Genomic DNA, 16,772 nt, shown 5'->3' on the forward strand with positions numbered 1-16,772 from the left:
TAACGTGGCCTCAATTAAAAGTCCTTGACCCCGGGTCGTCCAGGGACTGACCCAATTTAAATATTTTTGCTGGCAATTTTAAAGTGCCAAACGTCAAAGTGGACTGATACGCGAGTGTTGTTAAAAATCGTAGTAAAATGCATAAAATCGTAATTACAAACGATGGGGTTTGGTGTTGAGGCATGTTTTGTGTGTGAAACATTAAGTGTAAACAGTTGTGCAAGTGAACAAGCAGAGCGGTGGAGGACTTTCCCGCTGGTGAGCCGGGGCGGTGTCGTAGCGCGGAGGCTGAGGCCCGAGCAGCGCGCACAGGCGGCGGGCGGCCACGGCGCCCTAGCATGTGTCTCCGGTCATCGTGCTGGCCGCTCTCAACAATAATATGTAGGTGTTGCCGCCGCTGCGGTATGTAGGTCACCGGTGTTTAATTGTGCGTGTTATGGTATCGATTGTTAGCTATAAATACGCGAGTCCTGGCGTCCTGCTCACCGTGGCGCACTAATCGCTCGCTGTCCGGCGTAGCACCCGTGCTACTGAATGCTCACACCAAGGGTATAGATGGGCAATCAGTTAGAAAACATACTCTATGTAGAGTGTTAGGCAGTGTGCAGCGTTGTAAGTCTGCTGCCCAGAATTGCTCAAGTTCCAATGTTTCATAGTCATTGAACTTTACTGTATTACTGCTGACAACATAGGAATGTCTAATTTAGCTGTATCTACACAAATATCAGTTCATTTAGTGTTGCTTCTGGAATTTTCTATGATATCTCTGTAACACATATTGTTACAACTTTCTAGAAAAGACAGCCAGCCATGCACCCGATGCCGTCTGTTTGATAATTCCAGTTGATTAACACAGTATATGACTGTTTTGGAGTCAAAACCCAGAAACTGACAAGCTGTAGGTATGTGCGAACACCGGTGGCTTATAGTTCACACTTGTGCTAATATATTTTGTTGTTTATAAGTTAGAAATATACTGAGTTTCTTGATTTGTTAATGAATGCTTGAACTTCCATTACTTTGTTATTCTCATTTTTTCCCCTTATCAATATCTAGTGATAAACAGAATGGTGAACTGACAGGAAAGCTAATCTCTCTGTAATCTATGTAGTGTGACTGCAATTTCATTGTCAAGGTGTCGACTTCACTCCAAATTATATAAGTGTCAAAATTTATTTTAATGTTCGTATGAAAGAACATCAGATAACACATTTAATTTGATATGAGCAGTTTGCTACAAATTATAAAATAATTAGTCCCTAAAATTATTCACCCATCCTTCCCTTTGGGGGATGGGGGGGGGGGCATCCTTTGTTCAGGCATTTTTCTGTTGTAGCATATAAATCAGACTCAGTTTCATATTATAATAGTTAGTTAGGATGATACAAACCTGGCATGACGGTGGAATGCCCACTTATACAGCTGCCCATTCAGCTACAAATCAACCACTTGTTGAATATTTACTGTTGTTCACAGACAATCCGTCAGTTGCACAAAGCTCCATTAAAGTTAAAGCTTCATTAAATCTATCGCTGACACTTTTTATCTTGTTGACAAAGAAAGAGTCAGCAATAGATTTAAAGAAGCTTTATATTTTATATTTTTATAGGAGCTTTGTGCAACTGACGGAATATCTCAAAGAAAAGTATATGAAATATCAACACTAGCTTTTTCCCGCTGTTTCACTTGCGCCCAGGGGGAACTCGAAGTATCCTATCTCGTTGTAGTATAACTGGATAAAAAATAGCCTAGGTACGTCACTTGCAGATAGGTAAGACTGGAACCGCATCCGTTTAGACAGTAAGCCAACCCTAACATAGTTGGGAAAAAGGCTCGGGAGATGTGACTTGCAGATAGTATAGATTGAAGCAATTTTTTTTTTTCACCGAAAATATGTTATATAGTGCATATTTCCGTGAAACATAAACTACTATGTAGTAACACACAAGAGGCATAGTGTTGTTGGGGAGTTAATCCTAGGCTAAATCCATTTCATGCTATGACTTCAATATCCCTCACTTTCTATAATCTTGCCTGAGTTTCAACGTTAATTACAATGAATATCATTTGCAAATAATAAAAGAATGAGTTGTTTTGTTATTAATCTAAATAAAATACCTACCAAGAAAGTGTGAAATATTTTCACTATCATCATAATTGGAAATCAAATAACATATTTAGTAAACAGGAAATGATTTAGCACAAGTTAGAATTGACTTGTCACGTTTATATTTAGCGTGTAATGCATTCGACTGGCGTGCTAGTGTAGGTGTGTAGGTGTGTGGTGTGTATGACGCGCGTGTCCTGCGCAGAGAGGCGAGCATGTCGGGCTCGGCGGCGGGCGGCAGCGCGGCGGCGGGCGGGCTGGGCGGCGCGCTGGGCGGCCTGGGCGGCTCGCTGGAGGACAAGGACTGCGACCTGCTGTGCCCCGTGTGCTTCGAGCTCATCGACGAGGCCTACGTCACGCGCTGCGGACACTCCTTCTGCTATGCCTGCATCAGCAAGGCGGTGGAGCTGCACCGGCGCTGCCCCAAGTGCGGCGCGGCGCTGGCGTCCCGCGACCACATCTTCCCCAACTTCCTGCTCAACGAGCTGGTGGCGCGGCGGCGCGTGCGGGCCCGCGCCTCGCCCGCGCCCGCGCCCCGCGCGTGTGTCCGCGCGCTGGTGGCGGCCGAGGCGCGGCGCCTGCCGCTGGCCGACGTGGACGCCATGCTGGAGCTGCTGACGCGGCGCAAGCGGCTGCTGGAGGCGGAGTGCGCGGCCTCGCACCACCGCCTGCTGTACGAGTTCCTGGCGGCGCTGCACCGCAACCGCGCGCACCAGCTGGAGAGCATCGCGCGCGAGGCCGCGCTCGTGCGCCGCGACATGGAGCACGTGGCCGCCGTGCTGGCCGACCTGCGCCGCGGCGCCGCCGGCCTGGCGCGGCTGCCGCCCGCGGACCCCGCCGAGCAGGCGGAGGCGGGCGACGCGCCCGACGCCGTGCAGGCGCTGCGCCGCGAGCTCGCAGACCTGGCCGGCAGCGTCGGCGACACGGCGGCTACTACCGACGGAGGATCATTAGGTAAGACTTTCTTGCAAATGTTACATGTACATAAGGACCAGTACCTTTGACTCTTTATATACTCACCGGTCACCTTCACTATTTAGCAGTCATCATACATACATAGGGTTAGGGTATGTATGTATAAATAGGTTGTGGTAGCCTAGTAGGCAACCTCGAACCAACTTCTTAAGTATGAGTGCGCGAGTTCAATTTCAGGTCAGGCAAGTAGGTAGCAATGCAACTTTTCTAAGTTTGTATGTACTTTCTACGTATACTTACTTTACTTTTTAAAGCGCTGATACTCAGCTGCATCCAGTTAAACTGGAAGCCGACCTCAACATAATTGGGAAAAAGGCTCGGAGAATGGATACATAGGGTATGTACGGTATGTTACATACCCCACATGTTTACATGCCTACAATGTGCGATTGCTGATGTGTTGCAGTGGACGTGGGCGGCTCTGGCGCGGGTGAGGAGGAGAGCTTCGCGGGCGGCGCGGCGGCCGGCGGCGACGCGCTCGCCGCGCGCTGGCGACGCCTGCACGCGCACTTCGACGACTTCGTGCAGGTGACATACATACATACTAACTTAACTGAACTAGATTCACTTCTGATCACTGTGTTATGCTGAGTAATGTATCAAAATGTGTTATGTAGAGAAGTTGTAACAAAATACAGTAATTGGAGACCCGTTGACTTAGCATGGCGTTTGATTTGATTGTCATTGTTATTTACACTCTGCTATCATTTACTGTGTCTATTGATGTGTGGATATTTATCTCATTTACTCATTTGAAAGGGTTGGTTAATTTGCATCATCACATAGTTATTATATGCTGAGTTAGAACAGATGAGGTGAGGGCTACCCCAAGGAAGTGTTTTTGGTTCAACCTTATTTTGTGGTTTCAGTGTTACTTCGCTCACCGCGCGGATGAGCTGTACTTCCCGGGCTCGTCGTCCGCGACACCCGCGCCCCCCGCCTTCCCCACCCCCGAGAGCACGGGACCCGGCAGCGCGGGGCCTGCCAGTGCCGCCGGCGGCAGCCCACTGGGCCCCGCCGCGCCCGACGCCGACCACGTGCCGCAGGGGCCCGAGCCGCGCGCCTCGCAGCACGGCGGCGACCAGCGCGCGCCCGACGACGCGCCGCCCGGCACGCAGGCGCCGAGCGCGGGGCCGCAGGGGCCCGAGGCGGAGGGGGCCCGGGCGGCGCTGCGGCCGCGGGGGCTGGACGCGTTCCGCGAGGACCTGCTGGCCTTCACGCGGTACCGCGCGCTGCGGCCGCTCGCCACGCTGTCGTACTGCAGCGACGCCATCAACTACTCCACCATCGTGTCCACCATCGAGTTCGACAAGGACGACGAGTTCTTCGCCATCGCCGGCGTCACCAAGCGCATCAAGGTGTTCGAGTACGAGAGCGTGGTGCGCGACTGCGTCGACGTGCACTACCCCTGCGCCGAGATGCAGTGCAGCCACAAGATCTCGTGCGTGTCGTGGAACGCCTACCACAAGAACGTGCTGGCGTCGGCCGACTACGAGGGCACGGTGGCGGTGTGGGACGCGGGCACCGGCCAGAGGACCCGAGCCCTGCACGAGCACGACAAGCGCTGCTGGTCCGTGCACTTCAACCGCGCCGACGTGCGGCTGCTGGCGAGCGGCTCGGACGACGCGCGCGTCAAGCTGTGGGCGCTGAACGCCGAGCGGTCCGTGGCCACGCTGGAGGCCAAGTTCAACGTGTGCTGCGTGCGCTTCAACCCGCGCTCGTCGTGCCACCTGGCCTTCGGCTCGGCCGACCACTGCGTGCACTACTACGACCTGCGCGCGCCGCGCGAGCCGCTGGCCGTGTTCCGCGACCACCGCAAGGCCGTCTCCTACGTCAAGTTCCTGGACGCCCGCACCCTGGTGTCGGCCAGCACGGACTCGGCGCTGAAGCTGTGGCGCGTGGAGTCGCCGCGCTGCGTGCGCAGCTTCACGGGCCACGCCAACGAGAAGAACTTCGTGGGGCTGGCGACGGACGGGCGCTACGTGGCGTGCGGCTCGGAGAACAACGCGCTGTACGTGTACTACGCGGGGCTGTCGCGGCCGCTGCTGGCGTACCGCTTCGACGCCGTGCGCGGCTTCCTGGAGCGCGAGCGGCGCGACGAGGAGCCCTCGGAGTTCGTGTCGGCCGTCTGCTGGCGCCGCCACGCCGCCGAGCGCGTGCTGCTCGCCGCCAACTCGCAGGGCACCATCAAGGTGCTGGAGCTCGTCTAGACGAGCTCCCACTTCAAATCCTCTATATTTTTAATAAGACTTTTATTCTGTCTGCGATAGTACTGTAAGTAGCGATGTGGCGGGCAGTGTACGCTACGTGTATGTGTAGCAGTGTCGGACTCGTGCCAAACTGTAGCATAGTGTATATGTGTCGCGCAGTAAAGTGTCCCTTACCACTCCCACGTCGAGTTTCATTTATACCCAACACCCTCCACGTCACGCAATAGCTATATTATAAAGCTGAACATTTTGTTTACTTGAATGCGTTAAACTCAGAACCTACTGGCTGCTCCGATTAATAGTTGTTGTTATACAAGAGTGCAAAGTTGCTTTTCAAAAATTAGAATCCTGGTAACTTGGGAATCAAAAGGTGATAAATAAGGTAGGTGGTGAAGCATCAATGATTTTTTTCAATGAAAATATTAATTCAATAATAAATTACATATATAAGTTATTTTTCCCGCAACTTAAAACTTTATTTCGGTTATTTTCATATTTACAATAACCCAATTGAGTTTCTGGTGATGATATCCGAACGACAATACTGGCTACCGCAGCGCCCATTGGTTCGTATCGAGTGTTCTAGAGGATACTCGCATCAAGCTAGCAGTGTTGCGTCTGGCCACCGCCAAGGACGGACGTAGTACTTCTCCCGCCGCCATTCGCATTGTGTCGAATACACACCGCTCCGCGTCATTATTTCCCTATACGTGATTTCCTGAAGATTCTCGTGTAATAGTTGTACCTGCTGCTAGAGGACATTGCGGACTTGCATTTGCGGATTTGCGGGATTGTGCAGTGCTGATTTCACGAGTTTTAACCAGTCCACGGTGGATGAACCTAGATTTAGCTCGCCGGCCGGCAGCCCTTACCGCGACCACGCGCCCTGGAACGAGGCATCTTCACATCTCGCTGGTTGTAAGTGAGGTCCCTGGATTCACAAGGTACGTGGGCTTTATTGCTGCAAATAGTTGTAGTGGGTATTGGTGTCTAACGGAATATCATCGGCAGGGATTTAATTGAATTACGATTTGAGTTTCACCGCCATATTGTTTTTCCCGCATTCGATTTTCAAGATTTGAAATCACCGCTCCCGCATCCCGCATTTATCCCAATGAAACTAACTAACTTTTATTATTTTCCCCTGATGAGGCTATTTACACGCCTCACCAGTAGGTAAAGGTAAAAACAATAATAAAAATTACTTAACTTTTTGAATCTTTATTTAAAGCATATTTAAAGTAGTGGTTTATTTGTTTGAAAAGTTTTATCAAGATTGTCACAAATCGAGCACATGATGTTCTAATTTCAAATCACTTTGCCGCTCTCTAGAGCGATTTGGGATAAAACTTTTGCGCTTAGAACTTGTCCAGAAGAAGCGAATTGGTCGCGAAACGTTTCGCGCGCTATTGAGATACTAGGCACGAATACATCGCGTCCACATGCATCGCGCATAACGCCGGACCCGCGCGTATTGCGTCCTTTCTGGGGCCCGATTCTCCTAATTTTACTTAAGCGCCATTCGATTGACGTTCGACTCGATTCGACTGAGATCCAATCCCGACTCGAAGCGTATGTGGCATTCCGCTATTTTTTCTTTGAAATAAACGTTTTTATCCTTTTCTGTCATTCAATAATGAATCATTTTGTCTGCAAATGATTTACGATTGCAAAATGATTGTACAGCAAACTACCGTATAGACCAAAATCACCAAAATAGCAGACCAATCGCACACCAATCAAATGTCAATCGAATACGATTGGTCTTTTATTAGTAGCAGAATGCCCGATATGGTTAAAACTGCTATTGCAATCATATTGCGATTCGATTTCTATTAGATTTTGACATTATTAACTTAGGAGAATCGGGCCCCTGGACAAGCCTTTACATAGGTATCGAAGAGCAAAACAATTTTTCCGAGATGGTGGGATGAAAAATATATTTCAATGTTAGATAGCCCATTCATCGCGGGGACCTACTTTTTGTGTGGGTACATAAAGTAGGTAGTCTCATGCATCTCAAAACAATAAGGCTTCATTATGCACGAGATGAGTAAACAACAGATATGGCAGTATTTCTATAAGTATTTCTATATGGCCATTCTATCATCTGGGGCGTAAGTAGTTCGACCCCCCCCCCGCCTCTTTTATTATTGGCCACGCTAGGAATAGTTGAGGCTGGCATCCCAGATGCTGTGGTAGCACATTATAAACTCAAATAGAACTATCCTTGGAGTTTTCACCTATTGCCGTCCGTCACTCCGTGACGCGAGTCATTGAAAAATAACCACGAAATAAAACAGCGCGTATACAATAAACGATTTATTAGAAAATATCTTCATAATCTTTGAACAAGTCTCAACTTAACATAGGTACTTAAAATCAGTGTGCTTACAACAGACGAGTGGCGCCACCGTCTCGTCGCCAGTCTCGGCGCTACTACCTCAGTGTGACCGCAGGCCACAGTGCTAGATAACATACTTAAACATAACATATTGACTACAAGTTACAGGCAGTTATACTAGCTCGAGTCTTACCAGCGTTCGAGAGGGAGCAGTCTGTGTCAGCCACCATTAAACACACATGCAAACACTTGGAGGATTTACGCATTGACTTATAGAACTTAGTCCCCTGAACATACATAGAGATACACATAAAACAGATCAATAAAGAAATACAAAAGAAAATAAAGGCAATGGCTTATATGCAACAGTCGTACCTGCGCAGCAGACAATAAACATATCTTTCTCTATGTAGACAATAGGTGTCCAGCTCACTCAAATACGTCTGTTCACTATTCACTGATTTTTGGCACACAAGCTCATGTAAATGACACTTAGTGCACCAGAATTGTTCTGAAGTTGATATGCAACTGACTTATATACTGCACTGTTCATGTTGAGTACTACGAGTTATATTTATACATGAATGTCGAACAACACTGCTCACTTACAAACGTTACACTACTCTGACGTATCACTCACTTATAAAAAATAGTATTTACAGTTCCCGCCAAATAACTTTGCCGCTCTAAAGTTGCCTACTACTGACTTCACGTAACTCAAAATGTATAGGAACAAAACGCTTGGCTAGCTTCAGAGCGTCAGCTATCTGCCGAGGGCTGAGTATTAGCATCCACTTGCTATTCAGTCACGGTACTGGTCACAAGACATTCCTCAGTTTGTGTCAGCACGTGCACTTCAACACTTTGCTTCCAATAACTTAGTTTATAGCACTCGCGTCGCAACACCGCGGCGTCTATAGCATATGTGTGCAGTCAGCTGCGTCATACGTTCCGATTGGGGTTGAACAGGCGCCGCGACCGCCCCCCGCGCGGGGAGGGGGTGGTGCCGCCACGAGTGGGGGAGGGCGCGGGGGAGGAGTCCGAGCTGGAGTCGGTGCTGGAGGCGGCGCGGGGGGCGTGGCGTGCTGCGAACTGTCGCGTCACCTCCGAGTACCGCGGCGAGCGACGCAGCGTGCGGGACTCTGTACAAACGGACATGTTATTGAACAAAATTGACATTAGAAGATACTGACAAGAGAAGGAAAACCATTATACAATTAAACGTTTAAGAGAAGAGTAACAGCGACATACCAGTCTGTACTTCTTTCTTAATAGTAGTAACGGCCGCAGGCGCAGTTTGCGCCTTGCTGGGGGCGGCAGCGGCGGCGGGGGCGGCAGTGGGTGTGGGTGGCGAGGGTGGCGGGCGGGGGCGGACGCTGGAGGCGCCGCGCTCCGCCTCCTTGAATATGGAGTTCCTGCGCTTCCCCTTGGTCTTGGTGACGCCGGTGGCGGCGGCGGCGCGCAGGCGGGCCTCGTGCGCGGGCGGCAGGCGCAGCGCGGCGAGCGCGGGCAGGATGTAGCGCAGGTAGCGGTTGCGCAGCGAGTGCCACGTGCGCGCGCGCCCGGCGACGCGCGGGAACTGCGCCTGCAGGTCGCGCCACAGCGCGTTGCCGTTCACCAGCGACGCGCGCGCACCCACCGACACCCACGACACGATGGCGTGGTCCTCCAGGTTCGAGTACTCCGCGCGCTTCGAGCCGCACGACCGCTTGCTGATCACGTGTGTGTGCGCCTTGCTGCCGGCCCGCCACTCGTCGCTGTCGCTCGACGCGGCGCCGTTCAGCTTGGGCGCGGCGGTGACGTCACCGGCGCCGCGGGCTGCCTTGCTGGGCGAGTGCTTGGTACCGTTGAGCTTGGGCTGGGTGATGACGCCACCGGCGGCACGGACGGGCTTGTCGGGCGAGTGCTTGGTGCCGGTGCTGCTGCGCGTCACACGCGCGTCGTCGCTCGCGGAGGGGCTGCGTGGCGGTAGGGGACGCGTGACGCGTTTGGAAGACGCGCTCGCTTCTGTTTTGGACGTACGGGCGGGGGGGCTGCCGAGTGGGGCGCGGCCGGGGGGGCTGCGGGGCGGAGGGGCACGGGAGGGGCGGGCTGTCTGCTTAGCGGGAGAGCTCGCTTCATTCTTACTGCTACGTTCAGTTCGGGCTTTCTTTGGAGAAGGAAGCTGTTCCTTGTTTTCCTGCAAGTTGAAAAATATCATTTACAATTTTGCAATTGTTTTTTTCCGAAATATTAAGTCGACAATTGGTTACCTTGTCGGCGTCGGTGGAGTCGCTGTGGTCGCGGCGGCGGCGCGCGGGGCCGGGCGAGGCGGCGGACGAGGCAGCAGGCGAGGCGGGCGCGAGGCCGAGGCGCGCGGCGAAGTGCGGCAGCGCGGCGTCGCGGCGCTCCCGCAGCAGGCGCTCGAGGCGGGCGCAGCGCCGCAGCTCCACCAGCGGGTTGATGGCGTAGAACAGCGCGCACTTGTAGGCCGCGTCCGCGTCGAAGCGCGCCAGCGCCGACGGCCGCGAGCGCGCCACGAACCCGCGCAGCGCCGCCACGTCGCCGTCCGAGATCACCAGCTCCTTCACCGCGCCCCCCGAGCTGCCCGCACTCCCCGCGCCGCTCGCGTACCGCGCCAGCGGCCGCTCGTCCGACAGGCTCGAGTCGGTGACGGGCGGTGGCGGGGGTGCGGTGCGGGGCGCGGGGGCGAGCAGCGCGCTCACCTCGGACATGGTGTTGCGGAGCGTGCGGCGCGGGGGGGGCGGGCTCGGCTCCTCGGAGCTGGAGGGCGGTGCGGGGGCGGGGCGCGCGGGGGCGGGGGGCATGTTGATGTTGAGGCTACGTTCTGTGGTAGCGCACTGCGTGGCCGCCTCGCGCCGCCCGGGCGCCGCGGGCAAGGGGGGCTCCACACAACTGCAATATGGAGTGACTCTAACTACTAAGACTTATGCCTATCACATCATTTGTGTTTGTAACTAATTACATTTGAAAAGTTCAATAACTTGTACTTGTCTCATTTTTATAATAGTATACACAAGAATATCAAACTGAGAGTAAATAATGGCTACAACTCACAAATTGTGAATACAAATAAATAAAGAATATAGAAGACTGTCCTAATAGCTGCTATTTACTTGAATTACTTGATTGTGCATTACAGTAGTAAAATATTGTATTATTGATATTCAAACAGCAATTAGTACTGCTTAGTGTAGGGTAGGTAGGTAATCACAATACAATCACTGTAGATACTAATATATTGTCAACACATCAATATAACAAGTACACATGTGAGCACAGCAGTAATGTCCATCATGTTGTGAGCCTCCGGTCACACTGGAGGTATAGTTACCCGTTGTGGTGCGCGGAGCAGTGACAGTGCTGCACCAGCCCTCGCCTCTCGCGTGGCCTCAGCTTGCTGCCACTCACGGGGGACGTCCTGCTGGCACCAGCATAGCATTACATGATATGTTTGTCATTATGATACTTGTTCACCTAAAGGTGTGCACTTACAATAATTGATAATGGAAAACTATGATGGATGATATTACTCTGTAAAACATTGAACACATACCAGCATAGGTACACAGTGATAAATTACAGTGAGATTATAAGCACAGCTTGTTCTCATAGGAGCGCCCCGCTCTACACATCACTTGTCACACAATACTGTATTACTCTGTATATCATCAACTGGATTGTTGTATGTAATGCTCCAAGGCAATAGCTAGAACATGTTATCTTTATTGCTGAGTGCACAGATATCACACTGATATGGCAAACTGTTACACAAAGCATTCTCAGCAATGTGGACTGAGCTCCTGTGTGCCATGTCAAGTGAGCCGCAGTTCACCTGGCAGGCATCTGAACACAGATTGTACACAATAGGTGCTGCTTACTGACACACATGATGTGACTGGGCCCTCTCATAACACAATACAATCACTACGAAACCAGTCGCGATCACTTGTGTGGAGAAACCAATCTAGACGCTCACTCATCATTTTGGGCGGGAAAACTGCTAGGACGGGTTTGTTTACCTGAGCTGCGAGAGGCGCGGGCCATCGGCGGCGGCGCCGGGGCGGCCGGCCGCCAGCGCCGCCAGCGCGCGCAGCACGGCGCGGCGCCCCGCCACCTGCAGCCGCCCGCGCCGCACGAACACGAAGCGCGCGCGCCGCCGCCAGCCCGCCACGCAGCCCGCCGCCACGTCCAGCTCGCGCCACGACCCCGCGCCCCACACGTAGTATCGGGCCGCCATTTCACCGCCCAGCCACACTCACCATCACTTGATACACTTCACTACAAACACGCAACGCACAAACACTTTCCACTACAATCCACATCCAATCCGAAACATACGATGCCGCACGCTGTCAGCAGACTTTGACGTTGACAGAAAGACATCAAATGTCAAATAAACAACAGATTATCAAAAGATTAAAGATTATTGTAAGAGAAACAAACGAGTAAACAAACTTAATATGACTTTTTGCACAAAAAATTAAGGAACAAAACGACTGCCTAAAATTATGATTTAATTAAACAAGTAATTACTATTATTGTATTTACTTTATTTTCACGACTCGGTACAGATTGCATCTGCTTCAGTCGTCGGGAGAAAAGAAACATCTCCTCTAGAGAAGATCTCTTAAATACACGCTTTAGAACGTCGCTGCTGTGAACCCATTCACAGTACCTACAATGTTTTAGTTTGAAACGTAACCTTTTGACACTTAAGGCTGTGTCCACCGTAGGCAAACAGCCTTTTTAAGTGAGCCGACAACTGGCAATTGAGTTTGCTGTTAACTCAGATCAATTTTCGAACTGGACTGATATCCGTTTTCAGTCGCAGTCGGCGCACGTAAACTTACGCTACACATTGCGCAAAGTAAGCCCGACCTAGCCATCTGTAACATTCCATTACAAATATGTATAAAGCAGGGCGTACTAAACCAATATCAGGCGGCCAACCGTCCCGCATTCTGCGGGACCGTCCCGTAATGACAGTTGCAATCCCGCATTGCAATATTTAATAAAATAGGTAGTCCCGCAAATCGTCTAAGGCGTCCCGCATGACCCGCATTCCTCGTTTCCCATCGCTTTGCTCGCATAAAGGTGTTCCACATCAAAATACGAATGACGAGATGCGGCGCGGCGCCGTTGCTACCACAGGCAGTGTATCATCAAGCATGTGTGTGTGTGTGTACGGCTGCGCGCGCGCGTCCGTGTGTTCATGCCGCATGCGTTTACGTGAGTTTCCCGGAGTTTTCATTGTTTTGCTTCGCGCGCCAAGTGCAAGTTCCTCGATAAATGGGCTATCTAACACCGAAAGAATTTTTCAAATCGGTCCAGTAGTTCTTGAGATTAGCGCGTTCAAACAAACAAACAAACTCTTCAGCTTTATAATATTAGTATAGAAGATAAAAATTATAACTATAACTACCAATATGTTTTTTTTGTGGAAAACAAACAAAAATGGTTATTTGTTCTATTTTTGAATAGGGCAAATAACTACATAGTATAAAACAAAGTCGCTTTTTCTGTCCCTATGTCCCTTTGTACGCTTAAATCTTCAAAACTACGCAACCGATTTTCATGCGGTTTTTTTTTTACAGATAGAGTGATTAATGAGGAAGGTTTATAATGTATAACAACATCCATTAAATTGTGGGAAAATTTTGACATCCCGCGCGAAGCCGGGCGGGTCGCTAGTTCTTTATAAATGTTTACTGTTGAACAAATTCATCGATAAAACTATTATTCATTGTTTGTCGGGTCGACATAATCGAAAAGTTAATATCAAAACACTGGCATTGACACTCCCTGGTACGACTATGAGGGTTTTGTTAGAACAAAAGATGTTTGTGCAGGCAACTACAAGCCATTTCGAGACAAATTTCATTCAAAACGCGGTAATCACAATATGACCTTGAGGCAAAGTTTACCTGCCCTGTACACACCGGGTGGGTGGGCGGGGCAATTTTTGACGTTTCGTAAAAGATATCGTAACAAAAGTGATGTCAAAAGAAGCGTCTCGGCGAGAGCTATCCAATGGTATATAATAATAGGTAAAAATAGAGCAAAACTTTAAAGTTTTGCTCGAAAAACTGTTTTTTCATAAAGAACGAAATTTCATACAGAATGGTGAATAACTTGCCGAAAATGGAGCGTAAAATTCGCACTCCAAAAGCCCAAGTAGGAAGCATAGATAAAATTAAAGACAACTATCTCAAATACATGATCATAATGAAAATATAAGTTCAACGAAACTTGAATTTTCAAAATTATAACTTTTGATAAATAATTACATGCAAAATCTGCAGTACTCTTACCTTCTAAACAACAACAGACAGAGCACATCTAAAACCAGATCTTCTGAACTCTACGCATATTAACCTAACTTTGTGCAACCTAACTGTGTGTAACCTAACTGTGTGCAAACTAATTGTGTGTAACCTAACTGTGTGCAAACTAACTTTGTGAAACCTAACTCTGTGCAAACTAACTTTGTGCAAACTAACTTTGTGAAAAATAACTGTGTACAAACTAACTGTGTGTAACCTAACTGTGTGCAAACTAACTGTGTGCAAAGTAACTGTGTGCAAACTAACTTTGTGAAACCTAACTGTGTGCAAACTAACTTTGTGAAACCTAACTGTGTACAAACAGGTTAGGTTTCACAAAGTTAGTTTTAACACAGTTAGTTTGTACACAGTTAGGTTAGGTTAGGTTAGGTTAGGTTAGGTTAGGTTAGGTTAGGTTAGGTTAGGTTAGGTTAGGTTAGGTTAGGTTAGGTTAGGTTAGGCCAGGTTAGGCCAGGTTAGGCCAGGCCAGGCCAGGCCAGGTTAGGCCAGGCCAGGTTAGGCCAGGCCAGGCCAGGCCAGGCCAGGTTAGGCCAGGCCAGGCCAGGCCAGGCCAGGCCAGGCCAGGCCAGGCCAGGCCAGGCCAGGCCAGGCCAGGCCAGGCCAGGTTAGGCCAGGCCAGGCCAGGCCAGGCCAGGCCAGGCCAGGCCAGGCCAGGCCAGGCCAGGCCAGGCCAGGCCAGGCCAGGCCAGGCCAGGCCAGGCCAGGCCAGGCCAGGCCAGGCCAGGCCAGGCCAGGCCAGGCCAGGCCAGGCCAGGCCAGGCCAGGCCAGGCCAGGCCAGGCCAGGCCAGGCCAGGCCAGGCCAGGCCAGGCCAGGCCAGGCCAGGCCAGGCCAGGCCAGGCCAGGCCAGGCCAGGCCAGGCCAGGCCAGGCCAGGCCAGGCCAGGCCAGGCCAGGCCAGGCCAGGCCAGGCCAGGCCAGGCCAGGCCAGGCCAGGCCAGGCCAGGCCAGGCCAGGCCAGGCCAGGCCAGGCCAGGCCAGGCCAGGCCAGGCCAGGCCAGGCCAGGCCAGGCCAGGCCAGGCCAGGCCAGGCCAGGCCAGGCCAGGCCAGGCCAGGCCAGGCCAGGCCAGGCCAGGCCAGGCCAGGCCAGGCCAGGCCAGGCCAGGCCAGGCCAGGCCAGGCCAGGCCAGGCCAGGCCAGGCCAGGCCAGGCCAGGCCAGGCCAGGCCAGGCCAGGCCAGGCCAGGCCAGGCCAGGCCAGGCCAGGCCAGGCCAGGCCAGGCCAGGCCAGGCCAGGCCAGGCCAGGCCAGGCCAGGCCAGGCCAGGCCAGGCCAGGCCAGGCCAGGCCAGGCCAGGCCAGGCCAGGCCAGGCCAGGCCAGGCCAGGCCAGGCCAGGCCAGGCCAGGCCAGGCCAGGCCAGGCCAGGCCAGGCCAGGCCAGGCCAGGCCAGGCCAGGCCAGGCCAGGCCAGGCCAGGCCAGGCCAGGCCAGGCCAGGCCAGGCCAGGCCAGGCCAGGCCAGGCCAGGCCAGGCCAGGCCAGGCCAGGCCAGGCCAGGCCAGGCCAGGCCAGGCCAGGCCAGGCCAGGCCAGGCCAGGCCAGGCCAGGCCAGGCCAGGCCAGGCCAGGCCAGGCCAGGCCAGGCCAGGCCAGGCCAGGCCAGGCCAGGCCAGGCCAGGCCAGGCCAGGCCAGGCCAGGCCAGGCCAGGCCAGGCCAGGCCAGGCCAGGCCAGGCCAGGCCAGGCCAGGCCAGGCCAGGCCAGGCCAGGCCAGGCCAGGCCAGGCCAGGCCAGGCCAGGCCAGGCCAGGCCAGGCCAGGCCAGGCCAGGCCAGGCCAGGCCAGGCCAGGCCAGGCCAGGCCAGGCCAGGCCAGGCCAGGCCAGGCCAGGCCAGGCCAGGCCAGGCCAGGCCAGGCCAGGCCAGGCCAGGCCAGGCCAGGCCAGGCCAGGCCAGGCCAGGCCAGGCCAGGCCAGGCCAGGCCAGGCCAGGCCAGGCCAGGCCAGGCCAGGCCAGGCCAGGCCAGGCCAGGCCAGGCCAGGCCAGGCCAGGCCAGGCCAGGCCAGGCCAGGCCAGGCCAGGCCAGGCCAGGCCAGGCCAGGCCAGGCCAGGCCAGGCCAGGCCAGGCCAGGCCAGGCCAGGCCAGGCCAGGCCAGGCCAGGCCAGGCCAGGCCAGGCCAGGCCAGGCCAGGCCAGGCCAGGCCAGGCCAGGCCAGGCCAGGCCAGGCCAGGCCAGGCCAGGCCAGGCCAGGCCAGGCCAGGCCAGGCCAGGCCAGGCCAGGCCAGGCCAGGCCAGGCCAGGCCAGGCCAGGCCAGGCCAGGCCAGGCCAGGCCAGGCCAGGCCAGGCCAGGCCAGGCCAGGCCAGGCCAGGCCAGGCCAGGCCAGGCCAGGCCAGGCCAGGCCAGGCCAGGCCAGGCCAGGCCAGGCCAGGCAGGCCAGGCCAGGCCAGGCCAGGCCAGGCCAGGCCAGGCCAGGCCAGGCCAGGCCAGGCCAGGCCAGGCCAGGCCAGGCCAGGCCAGGCCAGGCCAGGCCAGGCCAGGCCAGGCCAGGCCAGGCCAGGCCAGGCCAGGCCAGGCCAGGCCAGGCCAGGCCAGGCCAGGCCAGGCCAGGCCAGGCCAGGCCAGGCCAGGCCAGGCCAGGCCAGGCCAGGCCAGGCCAGGCCAGGCCAGGCCAGGCCAGGCCAGGCCAGGCCAGGCCAGGCCAGGCCAGGCCAGGCCAGGCCAGGCCAGGCCAGGCCAGGCCAGGCCAGGCCAGGCCAGGCCAGGCCAGGCCCAGGCCAGGCCAGGCCAGGCCAGGCCAGGCCAGGCCAGGCCAGGCCAGGCCAGGCCAGGCCAGGCCAGGCCACAACACGCAAC

The 16,772-nt window shown here is 54.0% G+C and overlaps 2 protein-coding genes across 2 annotated transcripts; one reads left to right on the plus strand and one right to left on the minus strand.

Annotated features, from left to right (window-relative positions):
* The first annotated feature begins 41 nt into the window (after positions 1 to 41).
* LOC110382199 (E3 ubiquitin-protein ligase COP1) lies at positions 42 to 5,474 on the plus strand. The gene is made up of 4 exons (XM_049852031.2): positions 42 to 381; positions 2,315 to 3,061; positions 3,489 to 3,610; positions 3,952 to 5,474. The coding sequence occupies exons 2-4, from the start codon at positions 2,323 to 2,325 to the stop codon at positions 5,290 to 5,292; spliced, it is 2,202 nt and encodes a 733-aa protein (XP_049707988.2). The 5' UTR covers positions 42 to 381; positions 2,315 to 2,322; the 3' UTR covers positions 5,293 to 5,474.
* A 2,125-nt stretch (positions 5,475 to 7,599) lies between these two features.
* On the minus strand, positions 7,600 to 12,000 carry LOC110382202 (uncharacterized protein DKFZp434B061). The gene is made up of 5 exons (XM_049852015.2): positions 11,659 to 12,000; positions 10,971 to 11,057; positions 9,889 to 10,531; positions 8,888 to 9,815; positions 7,600 to 8,778 (listed from the first exon to the last, which is right to left on the minus strand). The coding sequence occupies exons 1-5, from the start codon at positions 11,874 to 11,876 to the stop codon at positions 8,579 to 8,581; spliced, it is 2,076 nt and encodes a 691-aa protein (XP_049707972.2). The 5' UTR covers positions 11,877 to 12,000; the 3' UTR covers positions 7,600 to 8,578.
* Positions 12,001 to 16,772: the final 4,772 nt, after the last annotated feature.

Source organism: Helicoverpa armigera, chromosome 30 (assembly GCF_030705265.1).
Source record: "Helicoverpa armigera isolate CAAS_96S chromosome 30, ASM3070526v1, whole genome shotgun sequence".
NCBI lineage: Eukaryota > Metazoa > Arthropoda > Insecta > Lepidoptera > Noctuidae > Helicoverpa > Helicoverpa armigera.